Source organism: Copidosoma floridanum, unplaced genomic scaffold (genome assembly GCF_036245765.1).
Source record: "Copidosoma floridanum isolate Cflo_tuat_1 unplaced genomic scaffold, Cflo_Japanese_pri ptg000026l, whole genome shotgun sequence".
In the NCBI taxonomy this organism is placed as follows: Eukaryota; Metazoa; Arthropoda; class Insecta; order Hymenoptera; family Encyrtidae; genus Copidosoma; species Copidosoma floridanum.
Window position 1 is genome coordinate 1,085,298 of NW_028321903.1, and position 15,778 is coordinate 1,101,075.

At 37.3% G+C, this 15,778-nt stretch overlaps 1 protein-coding gene across 1 annotated transcript in view; it reads right to left on the reverse strand.

Annotated features, from left to right (window-relative positions):
• centrocortin (cerebellar degeneration-related protein 2-like) overlaps positions 1 to 11,029 on the reverse strand; it is a 397,006-nt gene extending 385,977 nt beyond the window's left edge. Inside the window, exon 1 of the mRNA XM_089595595.1 lies at positions 10,754 to 11,029. Within this exon, the coding sequence (XP_089451721.1) occupies positions 10,754 to 10,832 (79 nt within the window). The 5' untranslated portion in view covers positions 10,833 to 11,029. The remainder of the gene's footprint in view (positions 1 to 10,753) is intronic.
• Between the last annotated feature and the right edge of the window lie 4,749 nt (positions 11,030 to 15,778).

A 15,778-nucleotide genomic window follows, 5' to 3' on the forward strand; every position in this document is an offset into this window, starting at 1 on the left:
ATGCAACCATCAGGAGGGAGAAGTATCCATGTGCGATGAAGAAGAAATCGGTAAGCAACGAAGTATATGTTTGACTGAGCTTCCGCGGCATGCTGAATGGTCGAAAACAAAATTAAAAAAAAAAATACATTATTACGTGATTTTTAATTAAAATTTTTTTTTTTACATACAATTGTTTTCGACATAAAAATTTTCCTAGAACCCAAGCGAAAATTTTTTTTGTGATAAAATAACGGAAAAAAAAATATAATAATATTATAACATCCAGATTCGGGATTAGATCAAACTTTGATAAGTGGTATTATCAGTTATTATTTTTTAGTATTTTTTTTCGTCCTAGATTTTATTTTTAAACTCCGAAAAAAGTAGTACATGGCTAAAACGTATATAAAGATTTATTGTCATCATGAATTTTCGAAGTTACCAAAACGTAAAAGTTGGTAATAATTATTCATAACAGATTAGTTATGTTCCATTATATTCAGTGTATACAAAGAAAAAATAAAAAAAAAATATAAAAAAATATTTACTATTACGAACGCTTGTTCTACCCAATCGATCTAGCGAATAAAAAAAAAAAAATAATAAGTAGTATCAAGGTTTAATAACTGTGTAAGACGGCTAATTGTAAATAACAAGTTTTAATACTTTTATTCTAATCTTAACTTTATGAAGTCTTATTTTTTAAAATTATTTCTTACTTTGTTTTTAAAATAATTATTTCCTACTAATCGAAGAAGATTATTTTCCCATGGGAATTCCCCATTTATACAAATGTGTGAATGAGTGCGATAAAAACGTAGTAATAATTTACGGTATCGTCAAGTCGCCGGTTATGGTGAGTTTGACGATTTTCAAGTGTTGGTAGATAAAACCGGAATTGTAATCGGTCCCCCATTCTCCGGTGTGGAAGTCGTAGTTGATTCTGTAACCCCTCTCACGTCCAATGGACTGTATGGTTGTACTGCAAGTGATGACAGCGTCGAGCGAGTAGCACCTACACCTAATACAGCGATTCAATTTGTGGAATCAAGCAAACTTTTGCCACCCTCACACACTGGAGATCCAATTCAATTAGTAGCTGGTATGCAATTAAACATAATTAATAAGTTACGACTGAAAAATAGTGATGTGGTTTTGCCTTTATTTTCATTCAAATCTATAATTCCAAACATAACAAAAAGCAAAAAATTTAATTTTGTTTCAGAAAATGGGGATGAAGCCAACAACGATGTCGAAGTGAAACGTGCCGTAAAAGTTCTTCCTTTTGAACGACGAACAGACCTCGAGAAACAACAGTTATTGCTACATTTTTTAAATATAGATTATGAACAGATTTTATTAGTGGTACAATCATCTGTCAAGCTAGGCTTAAATGATTTGAAAAATATAACGGTATCGAACTTGGCGGATACGTTTGCTAGTAGTGACACTGATGTTACTGTTCTTTTTAAACTCCTTACGATTGAGGCAAAAGATTATCTGATGAAAGTAATAGCAGAAAAAATAAAATTAAAAACATTTTATTGCGGAACTTGTAAAATCGAATTAAAAAAGAGCAGCGTGATCTATTGCGAACTGTGTCATGTATGGTACCATTATAAATGTGTGGCCTTGAACAAAAGGAAGGTGAAGCAACTACGTAAAGTCGATTGGTTTTGTTCACGGTGCTCTGAAATCGATAGTACGCTATTCAACATCGATTGCGAAAAATAGTTAACTGTTTAAAAAATATTTATCTGTAGTAGTATAAAAAACATACTTCACTATTAAGTTAACTCCACGGTTATAGACGACCAATATTCAACGCTAATGGTATGTTATACTTCTTTGTAAATACTTCGTCAGAGCTGTTGAATAAAAATATATTATTTATACATGTACGTTATTATTATTCCCGTTCTTATCTGAAATCCAGTCAAATTAGATATTATTGTGCCGAACGATATATTAATGGCAGGCCACATGTAAAGAGTATGTTCTATAAAAGGTCCTACGTCGTACGAGCGGTAAGAGAGGGCGTATTCCATTTTTGTTATACAGGGCCTGTTTCCTTTTTGCCGGAAAGGGCCTATTTCATTTTTAAAAGATAGGGACTATGTCGTTTTTGCTGAAAAAGGCCTATTTCGTCGAGCGCTGAGAAACCAATACTAAAACTGAATTAACAGCTAATCGTTCTTGATTTTACTCTGCTCTTAACCGATCAGCTGTGGATTCAGCTACTCTCATACGAACTCGTTACAGATTGTGTGACTTTGACCTCAATTAGTATACTTGTTTTTGTAATGGGAATATAACAAAATGGCCCTTTTTCCTCACTTTTGTCATATTCTGTGCATGAATTCATCCCGTTAGTATTATTATATCAAAAATCGGTATTTTCGTAGCACTCGGCAAAATAAACCCCTTTCAGCAAAAACGAAATAGGCCCTTTCCAGCAACAACGAAATAGGACCTTGCTGAGAGAAAATCTGAAATAGGACAATTCTTAGAGCAGATCCGGAAATAGGCCCTTTGTAAGAACAAATCAGAAAAAGGACTTTTTTCCTCACAAACGACAATATGCCCTTCCCCTGGGTTTCACCCCAGAATGTTGATGTGTAGTTACGTTATTATACTACGATTTAAATTATAAACATTCTAAACTTTAATACGTTATTTTCTCATTACCTGTTTGTTCAGAGTAGAAGTGTGTGATATGAGCTGAAGGCGATATGATATTCATTTTGTAGCATATAGGAGCTGAGACTCTAGCTAGAATAGTTGCAATGTTTATAAAAAAATGTTGCACGTTAATAAATGTAAATCTTGCAAATGTAAAATTCTCCATCTTGCAGATATTCATTGAAGTATATGTTTTCAGTGATCAAGATGTAGCTGTTGAGGTCCCCTACGCGCGTTGTAGGCGCACAATTCAACGATACAAACATTCTGAGAACCCAAACGATACGAACATTCCATCGAAGAAATATTCGATCCATGAATTGGGTACCAAATTAAGTAGCGAAGCATTCGCTACCACATTGAAGTACGGTCAAATAGGGGAGTTTTCTCTAGAAGTGAATGTCGAACGATTCGAAGTGAAACTGGAGAAAGGCGTGGCACATGCGACAAATGTTTATTTATTCGACCGAATTTTCTTTGACAGCTTACTTCGATATGCCACCAAAATTTTTATAGATGGTACTTTTCGTACTGTTCCGAATATCAGAGGTGCCTATCAGTTTGTGACCATCATGATAAAAGTCACGAACGGAGCTATCAAAAAGGTATTTAACCCTTCTTTAAAAGTTTAATTTCGAAATCGGCACATCGTTTTAAAGTAATAACGAAACGCATGCCTCTTTTTTTAATTTGAAAGCATATTGTAATACGAATTGTAATAATACGGTGTATACATATTTATGTCGAAATCACCCACAAATCCGCATTTTTCATCTTCAAACAAAAGTCTTAACTTTTTTGCATAGCTCCAACCGGAAACGCAAACATGTTGGCACCATGGGTGATCGTTGTCTTCGTCTTGGAACAAGGAATACGGTTTGCCCCTCAGGAAACCCTTTTTTTCGCTGTAGACTAAAATACTTCAAGAAAACTGAAAACATCTAAAAAGTGAAAATTTACCATTTTTACTGAAACTTTGAATTCACTGGTTTTAACGTCACATGGCCGAGAGGCATGTTAAATCTTTTCCAAGATGATAACTCGAAAACGCTTGCAATAAGCTAAAATTCAAACCCTGGTAGAGCTCGAAACCTCTGAAACTGGTAAAAATCTCCAAATGACAAAATTAGCTATTTTCAAGCAAAAATTTGAGCCGCTCGTAACTTTTGCCAGTAACGTTTAAGGCTCTACCTTGGCTGAAATTGACGCTTTTTGGCAGCACTTTCGATCACCGTGCGAGCGACTATTGTAACTCCATTATTCGCCAAGCAGTGATCAAACTCTTACGTACCAATCATTCAGAATAATCGTAGTGTTACTATTCTGGCTGTAGGTCAGCTCTGCATTTGAATAGCTGATTTACTTACTACATACAGATTTTTACCCGTTTCAGAACACAAGTTTGAAACACTCGTAGCTTTAGACCAGACAAATTTTTCAAACTCTCCCAGCGCTCAAATTGAAGCTTATTCCAAGAGCTTTTGATTCATTATCTTAGAAAATACGTAACATGCCTCTGGGCTAAGTGATGGCAACAAGAATAAAATCGAAATTTCATTGAAAAAGGTAAATTGTCACATTTTATATGCGATACGTTTTCTCGACGTATCTTTTTCTAGAGCGAGAGAAAAGGGGGTCTCGTGCGGCCAACCGTATTCCTTGTTCCGAGACTAACAGAACTATCACCTGTAATGCCAACATGTTTACGTTGTCGGAGGGTGGGATGCAGAAATGTAATAGTAGTTTTATTTACGTCATGTGAATCTCTCCAGGGCCGTCTCTAGGCCCGGGGGCAGCTGCGAAGCAATGTAAATATATGTATGTATGTATTTATGTATTTTTGTATTTATGTTTGTATTTGAGCGTGTGCGACTGTGAAGGCGATCATAAAAAATTACATTTTTCCCAAAACCTCGTGAAATCTTTCCTTTGGATAAAAAACTTAAGATGAAAATCTTAATATTTGCTTAACATATATCTTGCAGAATGTAAGTACGAGAAAATCCATGAAAATAGGATATTGAAAAATCTACATCACTTTCAAATAATAATTTTTTTGCAAAATTCATTGTTATCGAGTGAATTTCATACACAAAATGTTACACTCTATTTTTTTTATTTTTTTTTATTTATTGTACATTATCGCCCGAAGGATCAGACATGGTTTTTTTACATACTATTGTTTTTAGCCATAGGAAAAGGGAGAGGGATAGGAAAGGGTAACTTACAAACTAAGACGGTGTCATGGATTAAATTTCCGGCAAGGATCAACAGAAAAGAATCTGAGTGATCAGACCGTGTATCGAACCCACGACCCCTTGAGCTGTGTTGTATCGATGGCTATAGCACGCTTACCACTGTGCCAACGACGAGCTCTTACACTATAATTAGTAATGGTTGGAAGAATCTGAATCCAGTCTATTTCTTTAAATGTAATTAAATAATTGTCTTATAATGCGAAAAAAAATGCAAGGATACAAGGATATGTGTACAAAAGCTGAATATCAGAAGGAAGTCGTAATGGAACTGTTAGGTGATAACAACGAAAAAAATTTACAAAAAAAGCGTACTCATTTCACGAGAAACAAATCTTTACTCTGTAATGTCGTAAATGAATTGATGCTGTAAAATGTAACTTAGTAATTATATTAATCTGGTCCACGGAACTTTATAGTTGCATGTATCACTGCAGTAGCCAACTTGTTAACTTTTCCAAAAAAAAAATTTTGTTAAGACTCCAGTTGGTGACTAAACGTAGTTTGTTAGTTTATGAACAGGAATCTTTACAAATATTTATTTTATATGGAAGAAACAAAGTCTGCTTCGTGGGTAATTTAATTTTCTACAAACCTGTCTTCCTGGTTTTATCTCATGTACAGTACTGCAATAGATCATTTAAATAACTCAATTTTCTAAAAATAATGTACTGCAGTTGAATCACGCCACGTGTCCTTTCTTTAAAAAATACTAAAAAAAAAATTCCCCTTAGGTTTTTTCATTGAAAGTAAGGTGTGCGCGATGCGTTGGGAAAAATTTATGTTCAAACGACCACTGTAATTTGTATTATTTATTAAAATTATGTTTAAAAAAACCACCAAAAAATTAACAAATACAGACCAAGTGCAACAGAGGCGCTACTTGGTTCGTGTTTATTTTTAATAAAATAGTATTATCATACCGCTTTACAGGCAGTACCAGCATTTTTTTGTTTAATGTCAAACAAAAGTACAGAGTGTTACACGAAGCTGTTTTCCTACATTAAACGGACATTCCCTACTTTTTCACCAACTTGTTGCATGTGCGATTTTGAGATCGCTATTCGAAACGCAATCCAGTTGGTTTTTCCTGTCATCGTAGTCAAGTGCTGTTTTTTCCACTTCGCTCACGTGAGTATTTTTTCTGGAATCACATCAATTCCGAAGTACGAAATACGAAATAGTATATTATTCCAGTAAAACTGAAACTGAAGGATATGTACTTACGTGACAAGTGCGATTTCACGAGCGAGTGAAACGGATGCTCGTTCTTTTAGTATCTGTTCATAAACTTATTCATGCCACAATATCCACGCATGAAGTCATAACACGAAGAATTATTTAAATTCTCCTTTTGTGGGGTCCACGGGCGTCAATCTTGAAGGAAGTGGAGGAGAGGGCTGGAAAGGGCCGTAATATTCTTCTGAGATTAAGACAATTTATTGCATATCTCTTTTAATTTATTATTAAAATGCGGCTATGAGTAGTAAAAGTTTTACTGGAATAATCTACTACTAACAAACTAAAAGGGTTTTGATCTGTTACTCTTGTTGTTCAATTTATTAAATAAATTATGGTTGCAAATGAAGAAGAATGATTCGATGAAAGCGTTGGATTGGAAAGTCTTGTCGTAGTAATTGTCAAGTTAAAAGAATATATTCCCATTGTGAATTGCCAAAGATGTAAAACCCCCAAGTTTAACAAACTGTAAATGTTATACTACACTGTAATCCTGAATTTCATTTGTTATAATCTGATCATTTTTTTTAGGCATTGATTCAAAGAGCCGAAAAGTTGAAACTTATAACTCCGAAGATAAATAGTACAAATAATCCTGAAATATTTGTCATTCTGAAACAACTAACAGCTCTGGCGCTGTTGCCAGAAATGAGAATTCAGGAAACATTTAATGAAATCAAGGCTGTATGTGACGAGCAGTACGGGGGTTATTTTTGTCAATTTTTGTTGTACTTTCAAAAAGAATGGTTACAGAAGTGTGGAGCTCAATATTTCTCAGTTTTCAACATGCACGAAGACCGTAGCAACAATTTTACTGAAGCTTTTCACCGTGATTTAAACGACGATGTGACCAAAAGGCCCCATGTAAACAAATTTTTAAGTAAGTAGTAATGCAATTCAAACCACTGTACCTATATTTAAAAATTTTTTATGCATGAAAATCATGTTAAATGTGTAGTAGAGTGACCATTATTTAATACTGTAGATTGTTATATAGTTGACCCTATAAAGTCTCTTCATTATATCTAAAAATGAAAATATATACAAAAAAATTAAAAATTCTCGAGGCAGTCCAAGTATACTTTCTTTCAAATGTATTACTTGGAGCTGAAAAACATGCGTATGAACTTTAAACAATATGTGACGAATATTTATAGTTTAAAAATACAAAAAAGATTGCTGAATTGGTAAAAAAAATAGAATATAGCTGAAAAATTTTAAATCAGAGTTATTTAATTAAAAAATTTGTATCTATAGAAACACGTATGAAGTCGTAAATTTGTGTATTTCTTTGGTATAAATAAGTTATTTGTTAGTGGCATGAAGAGATGTAATTGGGTAATAATATAACTAAGAAATATTTATTAAAAAATAACGATCACCCTGGTATTTAAATATATATCTGTCTATCCATTCCGAAGAAAACAGCCCAAGCGAAAGTATACTCCAAAAGAATTGGAAAAGAATTTGTTTTACTCTTAATCAATTAATTATGAATTGTTTTGACGTCTGTGTACTTGATTTGTCAACAATTGATTACCTCAAAAACCAACCATTTGAAGTCCAATTTAAAACTATAGTAAAAGCGCAAAAGTCAATGTAATTAATAATTATCTATTGTAAATTTTAACTCATAATTTTTACCACTATATATTTTTTTGGTTCTTACAACAAACGAGATCAATTGGTGTATAAGTAATACTAAAAAATTATTATTATTTATGTTTATAAAATTTCTTGGTTACATGGAGTGTATTGCATTTAAGTGATGTGTATTGAACAATCACAATTATTAACGATAATTTTTTGATAAATTCGCGCATCATGTAATTCGTTTTATAGTTGAAGGTATTATTAGTCGCTACTTTATTTTATGTATCTTAAAGTAATTGTAAGACGGCAAAAACAAAACTAACTAAAAATACTCATTACTATAGAGTGCAATAGATAAGTCTCATAAAATTTTTTACTGATTTTTTGTGATGCGCATGTGTGATAAACTTTCTTCACTTGCATTACTATAGTATAAAATCCAGACGTTAACGATTTATAACATTAGTTGTTATTTTTAAAATAAGATGCATACAGGACGATTATTGCCATCGCTTGGGAATAATAAATATTTGGTAATGAATTAAATAATATGTATAAAATTAAATATAAAATTAAATATAAAATTTACAGCAAATTTGAAATTAATTTTGGTAACCGCGAGAGTAGAAAAAGAGTCAGTAGAAAAAGGTACCTACCAGTCTAGAGGATCAAAGAAAGAAACTATAGACAATAATAACAGCTTTGAAGAAATGTGGGACATGATGCAAATGGACCTCGATCATGTGAATCCTACTGTTGAAAGCAGCGCACTGACGCATGTAAACGCCTTACCTAATATTCAACAACTTTTATCTCAGGAGAAAGAAAAAGCTATGAACATTATACGTAACATGAAAGTAATGAACATCAATGATATAAGCAGTGATCTTTTTAAAAATGCAGCGTGTACAAGGGCAAATGTCAATGATACCAGGACGTTTATTAACATCATTGTTCGATTGCGCAGGCAATATTCTTTGAATAAAAAAAAAGTAGCCATTGTCAATTACCAGATGTAATGTTGGAGAAGGATAAATAAAAACTTTTTTAAGTAATTCTGCTGAATTTGTGTATTGATTACACTCCATTATAATTTTATCAAGCTATAGTTTTAAAAACGCATTATACTTATAGTTTATACATTAATGGTTGCTTTGTAATTAATAATTAATTAATCAGCCACTATTTACAGTCATACATTGAAAATCAATAAATATTTGATATCAGTTGAGCCGATTTCCGTATAACTTAATAAATGCTTATTTGATTTTTTAATTAACATTACATTTTTGTAATCCCTTAAACTACATTATAAATATCCGTTTAATTTTGACTGTTAACGATTGCTTGTTCGTATATGAATCATTATTCGTTAACAATCCATTCCAAAACTTGATTATAAATTCTACATCAATGCGAATTTGAGGACGAATTGATATTTAGCGTACGCTAGTAATCCCAAAATCTATTAGCGCGCGCTAGTATCTCCAACTGTTCATTAGCGCGCGCTAATAGATTTTGGGATTACTAGCGTACGCTAAATAGCGCGCGCTAGTATCTGAGACTGTTCATTAGCGCGCGCTATTTAGCGTACGCTAGTAATCCCAAAATCTATTAGCGCGCGCTAGTATCTCCGACTGTTCGTTAGCGCGCGCTATTTAGCGTACGCTAGTAATCCCAAGATCTATTAGCGCGCGCTAGTATCTCCGACTCTTCATTAGCGCGCGCTATTTAGCGTACGCTAGTAATCCCAAAATCTGTTTATTTTTGCGCACTACTCAGCGCACGATAGTATTTCCAACACTTTTTTATTCATTAGCGCGCGCTAAATAGCCGACGCTGGAATTCTTAAAAAACCGTTCGTTAGCGCGCGCTACGGGTAAGACTAGTATATATACAAATCTCGCATTACTCGATAAAGTGACCACTAACGCCAGCTCTTGGCATTGGTCTATATTACTGACGGTGTAGTGTAAGTATACGCTGCCAACCTCGAAACGAAAAACAACGATTTGCGTGTATGGAAATTGTCGCCGACCCACCTAGGTCTGTTGCCAATTGGAGAAAAGTGTCGTCGGTAACCGGACTACCCAGCTGCACCATTATTATCTACATTCTCGATGCAGCTCGATGAACTGCCGGTAGACGACCGCAGAAATTTATCGAGACTCTTCGGCCTATAATAACCACACTTTTTTAATTCTGTTGCAGGTAGCTTCAATTTTATGTAGATGCCACCTAGCGGATCTATCTGAACTAAAGTGAAAAGCTGTCATATTTTCTCAAAACTTTGAGCTTATTTATTGCTATTGTTATTTAATTTTTTTAAATAAAAACTGTACTAAAACCATCTAGGAAGTGTCAAGAATTGGTATGCAAAATTTCAGCAAAATTGGTATATTAGTTTTCGCGATTAGCGATTACAACGATCTTAGCGACTTTGCTTTATATATATTAGTAAGTGTAAGATAAGATATACACATAATTCAAACTCTCCCACTGGACATGAGAAGTTAACAAGGGATCTACCTTAATTAAATGATTATCCGCCTTAAACATCTTTTACAGTTGATATAACTTTTAAAAAAATCAGTTTTGAAACAACTTTTAGTCAAAACTCAAACAAAATTAATAACTGTAAATACCTACATTTAATAACTAAAACTTTCAAGTCTATAGCTATTTTTGAGTTGAATATCTATAGATTATTATATATAAATGTAAGTAATTAGTTTTCTATTATCACAGCAATCATAGCTATAGATTTTTGATGGAAGTTTCTTCTCATTTGATTATTGTATGTAGAATGGCTGATAACTTAGCTGCCTATGATAATATCTGTAACGAGCCCAACAAGTTTTAAAAAAATGTATGCTACAAAGAGACATAATACAAGAATTTTCGTTCTGTACAATTAGGTTGAAACCCCAGTTTCGTGAAATACGGACCACATTACAGTTTTTACGAAAAACCAGAGCGAAAAAGTGCAAAATATTATTTACCTTGTAGTACGTTATGGCCAGCTTCTTCATCTGCAAGGCAGCGGACTCGATCCATAGATGATAACAGTTGTCTACTCATTTTTATTACGTTATTTTCACTTGGATTGGCAGGAAGAATTAGAAAAAAATAGTAGACTTATTAAAAGACTGAAAATAACTTGACATATCTTACTTGCGCAGCAATTTAGGTCCTACTCATGCATCTTACAGTCGATAATCTACATTTAGGTAATAGTACGCTGCGTTATGATTCAATGCAAGTTACGGGCATTTAAACTTAAGTCTAAGACACTCAGAAAATGTAGACAGGCTAGGTTCGTTCATGTCCAAGATTGGTCGTGTCAATTGCCAACGACAGTTCCTCTAACCCAGCGTTAGGGTAGGCGGATTCAATTATTGCGTTCGAATAAACCGTATTCGGGTGATCGGATCCTAATCGTATGCCAATCGTATTTTCGACTGAAACGCCATCTCTGCAAGTATCAGATATATATAAAATTATGTTACCTATTATTTATCAGCAAGTAATCAATGTACCTTAATCAGAATTACAAAAAGGAAGACGCTTAACCTGCACAATGTTTTGATAATAACTTTTTTACTTTAAAGTAGCTCTTCAGTTATTCAATCTTGTACACCATTTATCACGTGAAAAAGAGTAACGTATTCCTTACGTTAAACCATTAAAGTATCTACTTAAATGTGCACAGTTTTATAAAAGAGAACTTAAAAACATGCATAGTACAAGAGAGAAATTAGTATTTTAGTAAAAAATAATGTAAACAACACCATAAACAGATCGGTAAGTATTTTTGATTTAGGTAAATACGCGTATTGTATAATTGTATACGTGCCGATAGATAAGATAATATTAAATATCTGATATTTGCAAAGATGGCGTTACAGTCGAAAATACGATGATATGATTGGGATACGAATACGATTTAGTAGAACGCAACCAATATCAGAACTTTTTCCCTAGATCGTATATAAATCTATACGTTCTAGAAAGAATTTTTCACCAAGCTTTTTTTTTTGTTTTTTTTTTTTTTTTTTTGTTTGATGGAGCAGGGAGGGGAAAGTCTTTATAGACACCCTAGCTAATCCGGCGGTAGTGTCAGATTCACCCAGTGTGCCTACCGACTAAAAACTAACCTCGTCGCATGGGACAGGTCCGTGAGGACCACTCCCCTAGAAGACAAAAGGGCACAAGAGGAGAAAGAAGAAGGAAAATAACGGAGAATTTTGGTGGCCGAGTCGCTCTCGAGGAGATGAGAGAAGGGGGCACTTACACATCTGGGCGAAGCTCGAATCTTGGCTTGCGCCGGAGTAGAGTTAGAGAAGCTTAAATTTTGTGTTATTGTATGTGTGTGTGTAGATGTGTGAGTTTGCTGGGTATTGTGTATTTGGAAGCGTACTTGTGATTAGTGTAAGTGTTGCATAGGGTTGAGGCCGTAGAGGATACGGCGGACGGTTTATGTGCTTCTGAGAGGAGTGCACGATTTGAAGTCACGTTGGTTTCGTCGAGATCATGGAGATTGAGATGATGCATCCGATAGAAGCAGGGGAGATTGAAGACCTAGAGTTTATTGAGGGTCCTCGGGGTTCTGTGCTAGAGCGCAGGAACGTCTTATAAGGTCGAAGCGACCGGGTTGAAGGTTCGCGAGTGCGGAAATAGTGGGGTTAGGATGGTCCATGGAGGCGCGGATTTTAGACACAAGGACGGAGGCCACTAAGCAGACAGCATTAAAAGGGCATTGCCAGAAACAGTACCGACAAGCACGAAACTTGAAAATTTTAAGATTGATAACACAAGCGCCTAACACTCTATTACCCGAGCGCTTAGTGGACACTTTATTGAATAATAAAATATTCATTAATTACACAAGTGTCTATTACCGAGTGACAAGGGCAGCTGACTGACTGCTCTATCAAAAAACAAAATGTTAAATAATATTACAAGCGCCTATCGCCTGATGCCACGAAGAGCTTACTGGCCTTTCTGAGTGACAAACATTTTATTATTTCATAGAGAGGCCAGTAAGCTGTCTGCTTGGCGAAAAAAAATCAGTCTCGCTCAAGCGCTCGTACTGAACGCACGCTTTCTGCGCACGCCTGTTACGCATCGCTCTTACTCAGACTTTAGTTTTCACTAAACGGCCCTTTTCAGGGCCACCTATTTCTGTTTCTGTAAACGCGACTTAGTCGCGCCGCGCGACTATGTTTCCGCTGAATTCTACACCCGCCTACACACCGCCCTCAGGGGTGGCCCAATTGGCTAGCTCTTCACTAGAGCACAGCCAAAAAATGACCACTGTGGATAATCCACAATTTAAAGTCAGTGTGACCAACTCTTTCAATGCGCTGTTGGAAGAAACAGACTCATCATCTTCCAAGATGTCCGCGCTAAATGGTGACAGTGTCAGTGCTAGTGCAAGTAACAATAGTGCACAGTTCCTGGCAGTGTCTGACATGACAGACAGCCGGCCAATGGACCAGCGATCCCTCGAGCTAAAGATCCGAGACCTCCGCGTCAACCGACACAACTCTCAGTGGGAACGCAGCCCGCTCTCCCGTGGTGATACACTGGCCAAAATCGCAACTCACCAAACTCCAATAGCGGAACGAGTACCTCGAGAAGATTACGAGTGAGTACTTTATCCAGCTGGAAAAATCCAACCGGCAAATTGCTAAACTTGTCCAATCCAATGAGGAGAAGGTCAATATTATCGCGGTTATTTATGTTAAGTCCCCCCACGCAGCGGAAAACACCCCAGTAAAAGTTCCGGATTTCATCTCTCCTTCACCTGCAAACCGCGACTCATTAAACCTGCTAAATTCCTCCACTTCAGGAACAAAGCAGCTCCCTCCCATGCCCAGCCCTAGGCAAGTGGAAATTGTCTCCACAAATTCGACCGTCAAGAAACCCGCCACAAAGAGGAGGCGTACAAAACTAGTGACCAACGTGTCACTCTCTAATTCCGAACTCTCCGATATGGAGTTTGAAGAGTCTCGCGAATCCCAACCCCCACCAAGCTCCTCCCAAGCAGGGAAAAACGCGTTCGACAGTTACCTCGAGGACCAAGCGCACGCGGAAATTCAGGAGACTGCTAATATCCCCAAAAAAAAGGCCCCGCCTTCCATCACGATCTTGGACCGAAGACTCTGGCCCAAAATCAACAAAGCCCTCACCAAGGAGAAAATCCCTGTCCACCGCGTTATTACCACACCACAGGGTACTCGCGTGTACCCCAATGACGTCAACAGAATTTGTCGTATTGTCCACGACCTTGACGAGAAAAAGATCGAGTTCACCAGACACCAGCTTCACGAGGACCGTGAAATGGTGGTCGTCATCCGTGGAGTTAATATTGGCTACACGAAAGCAGAAATCTTAGACATGATCCAAGGCAAAGTACCCTCCGCCCGTCGCGTCTACCGCATGACAAAGGTTGACCAAACCTGGTCCTTTGTGACCGTGTACCTTGACGCGTCGGACCCGAACTCCCGCGCCATCTACAACCTCAGGTCACTCGGGGGCACTTCCGTCCGAGTGGAAGAAAAGCGCAAGTCCAACGACATCCCCCAATGCCGTTGCTGCCAGAAATTTAACCACACGGCTTCCTACTGCCGCGCTGCCTTTGTCTGTGGTTTCTGCAGCGCAAACCACGCCACCGCAACCCTTCCAAGAAAGGACACCACCCAAGCTACCCCTCGCTGCGCAAACTGCAACGGTGAGCACTGCGCCTTCTACCGGGGTTGCCCCAAAATTCCTCACAAAGGAGCCCATGCTCCCAAAAAAAGCACTCCGCCTCCTCCCTCTTTTGTGAAACCCAACCTCCGTTCAACAGCCTATGGCTCGTCCACCACCCGCCCGGGGATGTCTTACGCGAACGCGGCATCCTCTCAACAGCAGACGAGAGCACAACCCCAAACTCCTCTGCTCAACACATCCCCCACAACCGAGACCATCCTCCACTCCATAATGACTCTGCTGACACGCCTCGACCAAAGGGTGTCCGGACTAGAGGTAAACAGAACAGTAGCACGATAGATAGAGACTTTACACTACTCAACTGGAACGCGAACAGCATTACACACAAAACGACTGAACTTGTACACGTACTTCAGACCAAAAACATAGACGTTGCATGCATAACCGAGACACACCTAGACAACACAAAGTTACTTTACATACACAACAACACGGTCCACAGAAGAGACAGACGCGACCAATCATATGGCGGAGTGACTCTCCTCATCTGCCTCCATTAGGATCATCTCCCTCTATTCTCCTCCAACGAATGATTCAAACCTCCAATGCATAATCCCGCTGTTTGACTCCAACATCCCTACGATAGTTGCTGGTGACTCAAATGCTAAGCACAAATCGTGGGAATCCAAACACGAAAATCCTACGGGTCGTTCCCTTCTTAAACACTTGCGCAACCTCAACATAAACATTGAGGTTCCGAGTGAACCAACTCACTACCCCAGCTCACCAGACCAAGACCCAGACATCTTAGACATATTCCTAACGAAAAACTTGACCATCCCTACGGAACCACGAACACCCCCAGACCTCTCTTGCAACCATAACCTAGTCTACCTAGAGATCCCAATATCCCTTCTCACCATACCCGTCACCACCAGCCGCATAGACTGGGTCCAGCTTGCGTATAACCTCGAATCCTCCCCATTTAAATGTCGTCCCATCAGGTCCCAAACGGAACTCGACATAGCAGTAGACGAATTCACTGATGAACTCAACAGATGCACACACGAAGCCACCACAACAACCACAGCTCCCTAACACACACTTAAACTACCTCGCGACCTCCTGCATTTCATCAAGGAGAAGAAAAGAGTCCAGAAACTCTGGCAAAAAAGGAGAACCCCCAAACTTAAAGTTCATCTTAACTCCCTTGAAAGGGAAGTCAAATCCAAAGTCCTCGAATTCCGAAACAAGGAATTTAAGAAATTCATAGCCGAGGCAGAGTCCCACCCAAGAAATGCTTGGAAGAT